This window comes from Pygocentrus nattereri, chromosome 12 (genome assembly GCF_015220715.1).
Source record: "Pygocentrus nattereri isolate fPygNat1 chromosome 12, fPygNat1.pri, whole genome shotgun sequence".
NCBI lineage: Eukaryota > Metazoa > Chordata > Actinopteri > Characiformes > Serrasalmidae > Pygocentrus > Pygocentrus nattereri.
In genome coordinates, this window is record NC_051222.1 from 10434103 (window position 1) to 10445573 (window position 11471).

Consider the following 11471-nt stretch of genomic DNA (forward strand, 5'->3'; position numbering starts at 1 on the left):
ATATCTTGGTGGCGCCCCCCATTACAGTTAGGAATGGCTTCCTTGTCTCCACGGTCGTACTCCGACCACATGATGGTAGAGGCCATAGTTTCCATTGATGCACGCTCCTTTGGGAGGGGGTATTGAGACTTTTTCTGCCTTCATTCTTTCAAAGGGTTCGACAAACCCGAGAGGAGATGTTTTACATCTCTCATCGACTCGGAAGGTAGGACCTGTTTGAACCTGGCCCGGATGATGGGGATTGCACGTAGTTTTTACTCTATCCTTTTTAGTAACAGGGGCACAGATCGAGCAATAGGGGAGCACTTTGTCTTTCCTAGAAACTAGCCTTCCGAATGTTGCTTGGGACAGCCTAGAAACCCCCTTTAGTCTGGGAGAACTGAGAGGTAATTGGCCAGATGAACCGGCATAAGGTCCCATGCCTGGACGGGCTACCAGTGGAATTGGTAGAGATAGTGGAGGTAGCCGAGGATGTGCACCGACAGGGCAGGTTAAGGGAGAGCATGCGGTCGGGGGTTCTCTTTGTTATACAAAAAGGGAGATCCTAAGGATCTCACCAACTGGAGACCCCTGACCATGCTGTGCATAGATCTGAAGATCTTCGCCAAGGCCCTGCCAAAACGTTTGAAGAAGACCATGTCACTCCTGGTTCACAGAGACCAGACGTGTGGGGTCCCCGGGAGGTCGGCGACATGGAACCTCCACCTGATCAGGGATGCGATCTCCTGGGCCGGGGACAGGAATGTCCTTCTGGCGCTGGTGAGCTTCTTAGAAAGGGTGTTGACATTTGGGTTTGGGCCCAACTTTTTAAGACAGTTTTTTTGGTGCGGCTCCATTCCGGGGTTCTGTGAACCCTTTTCTGGGATTTTAATGTTCACATTAAAAATCTTCTGTCAGTTTTATCTTAGAGGTTTTAAACCTTTTATTTTGTTTGCCCAAGCACAGTTGAGTGTTTTTGAACAAAGTGAACACCAAGCCACACACCTTTTTGCACCACCCAGTTGTAACTGAAATGAGTTGGCACAGCATTACAGGCTGAACTCGACTCATCTTTCTGTACATTTGGTTATGAAAGCTGATTTATTTATGGGATAGTTGTTTTTGTCTTAGACATGTAATGGTGGAAAGCTCACCAGACTGATGTGAACTCAAGCTGTCAAGCTATATTCCTAGGCATACCAGGTGAGCCATTACAGTTTTTCGGAACACAGGATCCAAGTGTCAAGCTATATGTACAATAGATGGAGGAGCTGAACTAAAGAACCTGAGCACCTGATGAGTCTGGGGAATAAACCTGGACCATACACCTCCACAGCCGTGGTGAAGACCACCAAGCAGACTGGTCTTATATGGATAGCCCGGGTGGGATAAGCTGTTCAAATTTGTAAACCCACCCATTTTTTGGAAAAGAACAAAGGACACCAGTGGAAGGCTAACGTTCTCAGAAGTCTAAATACAATTAAGTAATTGAAGAAGTACAAAATGACTGTCCCCAACAGAAGTTTTTTTTTCCCTAAGAGCAGAGAAGGAAATCTCAAGTAGAAGCTGGAGAAAACTTGAAAAGTGAGGGGGAGTGCAAAACTCTCAGCCCTCTTACCAAAATTACCAGCTGTTTCTGTTGGCTCACAATGAGACAAAGATACAGCAACATGTGCCGTCTTCTCTGTGGTTTTAAAGCCTTCTGCCCAGGTGTAGGATGTTGGGCTTGATTGGACCTGAGACGTGTGTGTCGTCTCCCTCTGGTGGCCGGGAGCGCTGCAGCCCTGCAGCCCTGGAGCCACAGCCCTTACATGACATTCTGTAGATACTCTGTCTGCAGATTTCTGCCTTTAATTTCAGTAAAAGACACTGGGTCAAAACCACATCGCTAACTCTTTGCCATTAAGAGACCATGGAAGACGTGACCAAAAGTGGTTACTGGAGGACTTAATACTGATTTGGAATTGATGTATTTCTATCTAGCATCAATGACTTAAGGAATATTTATGGCATAAGGGCTGCTGCACTATCAGCATTATATGTATGGAAAGAAATCAAATTCACTTGTAGTGTACGAGTTTAATCCCCAAGACAAGTCGTACTTTAATGTTCCCAGAAGTATCTAGTAGTGGAATGGTATTAACGTGACACCACATAAAACACCCTTTTTAATGTCTAATTGTGATGGCACAATACTATTTAGTTCACAGTTAAATGTGAATTCAGTCATTGGGCAATGTGGGATAGTGAAAAAGAAAATCAATCATGTATTCAGTTTTTATCTTTGTAAATTAATTGAATGAACAAATAAAACAGCGACCCACAATCCAACTGAATTTGTTTGAGAGAGTGGGCAACATGCTTTAGTATTTCCTTGGTTGCATTGTCTGCTATGCTCTCTGTACTGAAAGCTCACTACCCATCCTTGCCCAAAGATGCAAGGTCGTTGCTTAAAATGCAAACATCATACAATGTTGTTTGCTTGGCTGGTGGATCATTTTATTATTTTGGTCTGTTAAAAATGTTCAACAGGGTGTTTGAAAAAATTGTCATCAGTTGTCCCAAATGAGCACAGTTTTAAGTTACAGTTGAGCATTGATGCTCTTCCAATTTTAAAAAGCTCTGCTGTGCAATTCTGGTCAATTTTAGGGATGCTTAAGGGTTTTACAAAGAAGCCTGTGTTGATAGCCCTATTTTGTGGAAATTCAAAGCCTCAGTCATTGTCAGAGTACCTGAAAGATCTGGTGAGTGAATTCAAAACTATGATTAGTAGGTTTGTTTTCAGTGAATAACTTTTTTCTTGACATTGTTATCAACTGTATGTGATGCTCCTGCTAGGGCTTTTATTAAGGCCATTAAATCTCACAATGGATACAGTGGCTGTGACAAATGTGTAAGTCTGGTGTGTATATCAGCAATCGCATGACATTCCCCAAAGTGAATGCAAGAGAAAGATGTGTCTTTTGCAAACTTAGAAGATGAATGTGCAATCATGTGCTACACTCTCCTCTTTCTGAAACTATTTTTGGTATGATCACTGGTTTTCCACATGACTACATGCATTTAGGTTGCTTAGGCGTGATGCACCATCTGTTGGATTTGTGCATGGGCAGTAGTGGCTCCTTATCTTGTAGCATTTCATCTCAACAGGTGTCTTGCATCTCAGAGAAATTGGTTTCTCTGAGGCCTTACATATCAACAGAATTTACCAGAAAATCTAGGGCACTTGCTCAGTGGTTAAGATAGAAGAACAGAATTATGCCAGTTTTAATCTACACAGGTCCAGTAGTTTTAAAAGATGTTACCCACTGAGAGTTCTCAAACCCTTATATTGTTATCTGTTGTTATATTGTTAGCATCTACATCTTGGCAAGTCCTTTGTTATTTGTTGCTGATTTTGGGGAGGTCTATGGCCATGAATTTTTGGTTTATGTTGTAATACACATGGGCTGACACATGTCTGCAATGATAAAGATTCATGGCCATTTGGAAATTTATATTGGGTATCCCTTTTGAAAATTACTTCAGACAATTGAATAAAAGTGGTCTGGAAGCCTAAATACCCACTACACCCAGTCATACAAAGACTTTCAGAACGTGATTGTTCCACATATGCTCTCCTAGAACGCAACACAACAAAATGCAACATGCAGGTAGTCCTGACCCTCAACTTTGAAGGAATTGTTTGTTAGTTTAAAGAGATGGTAATGGATGAGTTCATCATTAACACATCAGAGGGGGAGTGCTGCATTAAAATGAACAGCAAAATTGTCCTGAATCAGAATATTATTGTATTTGATGGAATGGAATTCGTTGTCTCCAGTAGGCATGCCACAAAGGTGTTTGACTATTCTATTGACTCAACAGATTTAGGAATTTGTTTTGTGTCAGATCTCTCTTCTACTCTGCTCAATAAAATGATATGCATAAAATGATGATAGGGATAGGCTAAGTGTTGGCTGTGTGTAACCTACATGCATGTTGAATTGATAGTTGCCCTGTAGAGATTGTTTTGTTGTTATTTGACTTTTGTTCATCCTAGTTGTTAGTCTAAAATATTACTCTCTGAAGATTGTTGTGCTAAATCTGAGTGAGTGGGTTATACCAGGTCCCTTGAGGTGCTTTGCATCTAAAAATACACTGAAAACGCTAATATTACTATATACACTAGTCTACCTCAATTCTGGAGTTGCCCTGCCTTGCACATTTTGGGGTTCTCATTTGTGAGACACCAGTTCTTAATTAATTGGCTAATTAACAAGACTATTTTGAGTTGGAGAAGGTGTATTAGAGCAGAGAAAACACTAAAATGTACTCCAACAAAATCAGTGTTTGGTAACACAGTAGTGGAAAACAGTAGTCAAAAGCAAAGCTGTACATTCTAGGCATGTTGATTTTCAAAAAATTGTCCATATTTTAGTAAACACAAACAGAAGAAGGTAAATGTCCAGTTGGGATAGCAGTTTTTCTGTCTTTCTTTTTCTCCTAGACAACTACACCAGTGCACATTTGAAACTCCCTGAGGCAGAAGCCTTGACCAACATACACACCACAGAAGAAGATGGAGATGATCCAACGCCCAAGAAATCCAGGCAAAAAAAAAAGTTAGTTTAGAGTAGCTACACCCTAAAACATTTTTCCATTAATAGCTGAAATGCACTGCTCTGTAATAATAAACTACACTAACCTTGCTTAGAATGTGAACACATCTTTCCAAACTGTAAAAATATTTTTATCGTGGTCAGTTCTGCCTCTGCAGCGCCCCTCTGGTTTAACTCTGTTATAGGCATGGATGATGTGTCTTCATATGATAGCACCATGAGACATCACAGTACACAAACACAGTACACAACATTACCACCCCCTGATGACACCCTATTTATCCCGCACTCATAAGCATAGAGCGAGGAGATAACCACACTCTCACGGTGGCCCAAGTGAGAGGCGGGGCAATAGTTATGATCCTGTGTGACAGGATATATAAAGAAGGAGACAGTGAAACAATAGCTAATAGTAAATACTTACGCCCACTGAAGCAAACCCTGGCTGAGTGGTGATGCAGCCTGCGACCTTGATGTCAAACTAAATGAAAGTTAGACTGTGTTCAAGAAATCCACTTTATTCATTCAGAATTCAATGCATCTAAGTAATCAGGACTCAGGTTATATCAGATATGGACCTGCTGAACAGATAATTAGAAGCTTACTGTCACAATTTTAGGGAATCTTCTACTGTTCTGACGCCGCTTTTACTTGCTACTAATCATTTTCTAGCACTACATTATCTCTTTGGCGACTTGAGTCAGTGGCTGATACTGTTAAGGCTCAAGGTGCACTGCCTGATCAGAAACACCATCCCTCATCAAAGATGAGTATGGTATTGGAGAAAAATCGTCAACTTCGTAAGATCTCTCAGTTGCAAAAATGCTGTTTGATTCTTTCACTCTTTCACTGTATTTTCTATAAGCTACCGTATGCTAGCTCTAAAAACACAGCAGCCCAGCCCATCCAGTATCCCAGCCCCACCTCCAAACCCATAGATAATTTTTCAAAGTTGAGGTGGAGGGCTGAAAATAGTGAGCTGTAATAAATCTTCATATATCATATAATGTAAAATGTGTTTTGTTTATATTCCCCTCAAGACCCAACAAAAGACTGCTTTACACAAACACAAAGAGTGATGATGATATTTCTATGAAAAAGAACAAAAAACTGCACCACCGCCAATAATAAAACGTCTAAACACAGAATCAGCTAGGTAGACCCAACCAAGACCGGCAAGCCTCAAGACCCGACGTGGATCAGCTAGCCCTGAGACCCAGCCAAGACCAACATGCCTCGAGACCAGACGTGGATTGCCAAGCCCCAAGACTACACATGGATCATCAAGCCCTGGGACATTTCAAAGTGGAACATGGTCCTCTCAGAGTCATGATTTTGAGTACTTTAGTCACTTTTGAATGTGATATTCGAGTCATTGCTGTTATTACTTTTTAATAGTTTTAACAGCATTTTTTTTGGTGGTGGCGTTGGGGGTGTTGGGTTAATTTATTATTTAAATGTACATTTGCATTTCTATCATTTTTATGTCAGGAGAGAAGTAAATAACCTATGTAGATCGCTTTCAGCAGGCTAATAAAGCAGAACAAATGCTGAACCAAGCAGCCGTTCAGCCAGTTGCCATGTTATCTTTGGCCGGCTAGCTAATTAATTAATCTTTTAAGAAAAGGTAAACTTATTGTTATTGTCTCAGAAAATATGTTCAGCCACAGTCAGTTATGGCAGAATATAGTTTTATTTCTTACACTGAGATTATTTCCTTTTGCCCTTTGCTGTAATACTCAATCTTGTATTTTGCATTTTTTTTGTATTTAACTACTGTTAGTTGCAGTTACAGGTAGTATGTGTAATGCTGCTGGAAGCATTTTAGAAAGTAGCATTGTTTTATTTCTGTGACTTTTTAGACTATATATAGACTATACTGTTCTATATTTTTTCCCTCTGTGTTGATTTTTGGTTTGTTTTCTGTTGTGACAACAAAATCCAAGTTCTGTATTTGCTTCAAGCTTCAAAATATAATTGTTAGATTCCCTCTCACCTCCCCACACACTTTGGTCTAAGTTAATATGAATTTCACTGCTATGAGCTCACCAAGTACTAGCTAATGGTATATTTGTGACTGACATTTTTGTTCAATTTATTTACATCCGCGCCAAGTTTAACACATTTTGCACATGCATTATCCTGATCTGTTCATATTGTTTTTCAGATGTTCTACATAATCTGCTGATTAAACAAGAAATTATATACCAATTTAAGATCATCCTAAGGACACTTCAGTTAATTCATGGATGTACTGGTGGTCTAAGTGAGCAAGATTTTTTCATGTATCTGTGCTTTACTGAAGGTTTTCCATTTTGAGCGACTTTTTACTTTCACTCCACTACAGTTCAAAGTCAAATATCCTACTTTTTAGTCCACTACATTTTGATCTGAAACATAACATGTCAAGACCAAAGATGTGTGAAGCAAGAACACCAATCAGGGCACAGTGCATACTTTGTTTTGACCTGTTAGTCATACAAACCCAGTGCAGACAAACGGTTCAACGTAAAGCATAAAATTTTGGGAGTGTCAATTCAACATAAATGATGGAACTAATCTAACAACCTTGTGTAAATAGACCACAATATAGAAATATGTACACATATGTACAAGTTGCAAATAAATCTTAAACATAAGCTTGCTGCAAGAAATTATTTCACAGCCACTCAGTTCTACCTAATGGAAATTGTTTGCCCTCAGGTGTTTTGTGCTTATGATCATTTTAATAGACATAGTGATTAATTAATGACATTCTATTAAAATATTGATTGACCACTGGAGTATTTTCACCTAAAATGAGTTAATGAAGCAAGAGTCTTGTTATAAAAATGATAATAGGATATTAGGATCATAATTAATCTTTTAGTACTTTTACTTTTGATAATAAAGTACATTTGAAGGCAAATATTTTTGTACTTTTACTCAGCTCTCGTTCCCTCTGGGCTCGGGTGCTCATGCTGCCCTTAATGAGAGCCAGCTGATGCTGCTCTGGCTGGCATTGTGAGCGTCTTTTTAAAAGAGCTGAGAGGGAACAGAGGGAGAGAGGGGGACCAGCAGCAACAAGAAGAAGAAGAGACTGAGTGAGTGAAGAGCTGAAAAGCTCGCATGCAACAAGGACTGAAAAGTGGGCAGCATAGGTTTGCTTGTGTTTACTTTGTGTGGTTCTTTGGGTGAATTAAGATGGCTGCTCCAACCTAGAATCCTGCCTTTCTACTATTTTTGCCACATCTTTTGTGTTTTGTGTTTTGAAAATGGTCACAGGTCACAGGACAGTCTACCTACTGTTTGTGTTAGCTTGCGCTATTGGATTTATTTTAAACGTTAATTCGAGTTTTAAAATCTGTTATCTCTTAAATTGTGTTTTTAAACTTCCTCGAAACTTATAAAGTCCTTCAGTTTATTAGTAACTCCGTGTTTCTAACCCGCTTCTCTTCTGTGTTTACTCCGAGGAAAATGGCGACCATGGAGGACCGCGCTCTCCAGACGCTCTCCGAGGAGCTCGCCCGGCTGGACCGGCAGATCCAGGCCTTGTTGGTGAAGCAGTCGGAGCTCCATCGGGCGAAGTCGAGGCTGGAGGAAGCCCGTGACGCCTCATTCGCCGTCTCTTCCCCGGGGCTACCGGCTGGGCGGACCGCGGCGGTCTGCAACTTCACCCCCGCGCCGGGGAGGGGTTGGGAGCGGCAGCGCGGCCGAGGCAAGCGGGTCTCCCCCCTACCTTCTCAGCCGGATTTTGCGTCCGCAAACCGGTTCGAGGTCCTCAGCTCGTCGCCCTCGCCTCCTCCTCCTCCCCCAGCCCCGAGGAAAATAGATAAGGGGAGTGTTCTCATTGTTGGGGATTCTATTGTTCGGTATTTAAAGGTGTCAAAGGCTAAAGCTAAGGCTAAAGCTAATGCAACGGTGGCATGTTTTCCAGGTGCTCGTGTCCTGGACGTCGCCCGGCGGCTTCCTGCGGTGCTCTGGCACCGTGGGGATCCTGGCACCGTTGTAGTCCATGTGGGGACGAACGACACGTCCGCCCGGCGCAGTGAGGTCCTGAAGGAGCACTACCGGAGACTTCTGGACACCGCTCGCCAGCGGACCGACGCCAGGATCATCGTCTCCGGACCCCTGCCCACCTACCGCCGCGGGAGCCTGAAGTTCAGCCGCCTCTACGCACTCCACTGCTGGCTGCGGGAGTGGTGCCCTACCATCGGCGTGGACTTCGTGGACAACTGGGAGAGCTTTCGGGAGCGGCCGTCCCTCTTCCACCGCGACGGGCTTCATCCCAGTCCCCTGGGATCCACTGTCCTCTCTGGAAACATTGAGGCGGTGCTACGCCGGGACTGACTGCCTGTATTCAGTCATACCGGGCAGGTTAGTGGGCTTAATAATAGTCCATTTAGTGAGAAATACTGCTCTAATTATTTACCCTACCACTTTTCTGATTACACTACTGAAAATAATATTTCTGTGTCACTTTCTCAGAACAGTGTAATTAAACCTTCTAAGATTGAGACTGTGTCTGTCCCCCGTGTAACGCGAAATCGGAATAATCAGAAAATCTGTTTTAACAATCTAATTAGAATTAAAACAAACGTATCCGTCTCTCAGAGTACTAGCAACGTCCGTATTAAAATAGGGCTTCTAAATATAAGATCGCTAGCACCTAAATCAGTTATTGTAAATGAAATTATTACTGATAATCAGCTTACTGCACTATGTCTCTGTGAAACCTGGGTTAAACCTGACGAATACATTGCTCTAAATGAATCCACTCCCCCAGGCTTTAGCTATTATAGTTACCCACGCAGGTCCGGTCGTGGTGGTGGGGTAGCCACAATATATGATTTAGTCCTAGGTGTAACTCAGAACTCAGGGTTTGATACTAAGTCGTTCGAAGTTCTTAGTCTTAAAGTAGCAGGTCCGTCTCCTGCTTCCAAAACTCAGCATTCGTTTCTACTGATAACAGTGTATCGTCCTCCTGGACCATATTCAGAGTTTATTAGTGAATTTGCTGATTTTTTAGCAGCAGTAACTCTTTCCTCTGATAGGATCGTTATTGCAGGCGACTTCAATATTCATTTTGAAAAGGATCAGGACCCACTAAAAATTGCTTTTAAATCAATTATAGATGCTCTAGGCCTCAATCAAAATATTATAGGCCCCACTCACCGATGTAGCCATACATTAGACTTAGTTCTGACAATGGGTATTGAAGCAGAGAATATAGTCAGTTTTTCACAAAATGACTCAATATCCGACCATTATTTAATCATGTTTGAAGTTGTTCTTAGTCAAGAAATCCTTCAGCCTCCCCGCTACAGTAACAAGCGTAAAATAACAACCTCAACAGCCAATTCGTTTATAAATAACCTCCCAGACTTAAACAGCTCCTCTCCGTCTAATGAAATAGATCTCGAACGCATAACTGAACATTTTCAATCTGTGCTCCGCTTTAACCTAGATAGTGTTGCGCCGATGAAAATAAAACCGATCAGGGATAAAAAGCTAGCCCCGTGGTATAATGACCACACGCGCACATTAAAACAAACAGCTCGTAACTTTGAACGTAAATGGCGACTCACTAAACTAGAATCCTTCCGACTTGAGTGGCAGCATAGTATGACGAACTATAAAAAAGCGCTAATTAAAACTAAATCACAGTACATCTCAGCTCTCATTGAAAAAAACAGAGACAACCTGAGATTTCTGTTCAGTACTGTGGCTAAACTTACTAAAAATCAAAAACAAACTAGCTCCGTTATCCCTGACACCATTAATAGTAACGATTTCATGAAGTTCTTAGATGATAAAATTAATAATATTAGACTAGAAATTCAGTGTCACTCACATAACATACCTATAGACATAGATGAATGCTGCACCAGCTCTGAGCCACACCTAGAGAATTTTATCCCAGTTATAGAAAAGGATTTGCTTAATATAATTAGCTCATTAAAATCGACGTCATGCTTATTAGATCCTGTACCTACACAGCTATTTAAACAGGCACTGCCTAAGGTTGGGAACTCATTACTAGATATAGTCAATTCATCTCTCAGCTTGGGCTATGTACCTATTTCTCTCAAATTGGCAGTCATTAAGCCCATCATAAAAAAGCCAAATCTGGATCCCTGTGAGCTGGCTAATTATAGACCGATTTCCAATCTCCCCTTCATAGCCAAAATTCTTGAAAAAATAGTGTTTAAGCAGCTGTGCTCTTATTTACAAAACAATAGCATTCATGAAGTTTTCCAATCAGGATTCAGACAAAATCACAGCACAGAAACCGCCTTGCTAAGAGTAACAAATGACCTACTTTCTGCACTCGATAGGGGCAGCACTGCCATTCTTGTGCTCCTTGATCTCAGTGCTGCCTTTGACACTATAGATCACGCTATTTTGCTCAATAGATTAGAAAATCTTATAGGAATTAAAGGATCCGCCCTCACCTGGTTCAAATCCTATCTTAGTGATCGCTACCAGTGTGTTCATTTAAAGAATAAATGCTCTTATCAGTCTAGAGTTAAATATGGTGTCCCACAAGGGTCAATTCTGGGCCCAATACTCTTTACACTCTACATGCTACCGCTGGGTAAAATAATCCGTAGGCACGGTATTAACTTTCACTGTTATGCAGATGACACCCAACTTTACATATCAGCTAAACCCAATGAGGACCTCTGTCTAAACCAAATAACTGACTGTATTAGAGAAATAAGAAAGTGGATGACACTTAATTTTCTCCTACTAAATTCAGATAAAACTGAGGTCCTCCTACTAGGTCCCAAACTTGATAAAATCGATAATATTGTAGTAGAAATAGATGGTCACCTAATCATACCAGGTAAAACGGTGCGAAACTTAGGAGTCATTTTTGACTCAGTTCTTTCATTCGATGTGCATATA

The 11471-nt window shown here is 41.3% G+C and overlaps 1 protein-coding gene across 1 annotated transcript; it reads left to right on the forward strand.

The window, feature by feature from the left end:
• Nucleotides 1-398: 398 nt before the first annotated feature.
• On the forward strand, nucleotides 399-8943 carry LOC119264803. Its single transcript, XM_037543781.1, has 5 exons — nucleotides 399-508; nucleotides 590-759; nucleotides 4469-4571; nucleotides 8127-8298; nucleotides 8340-8943. The coding sequence occupies exons 1-5, from the start codon at nucleotides 399-401 to the stop codon at nucleotides 8907-8909; spliced, it is 1125 nt and encodes a 374-aa protein (XP_037399678.1). The 3' UTR covers nucleotides 8910-8943.
• The last annotated feature ends 2528 nt before the right edge of the window (nucleotides 8944-11471 follow it).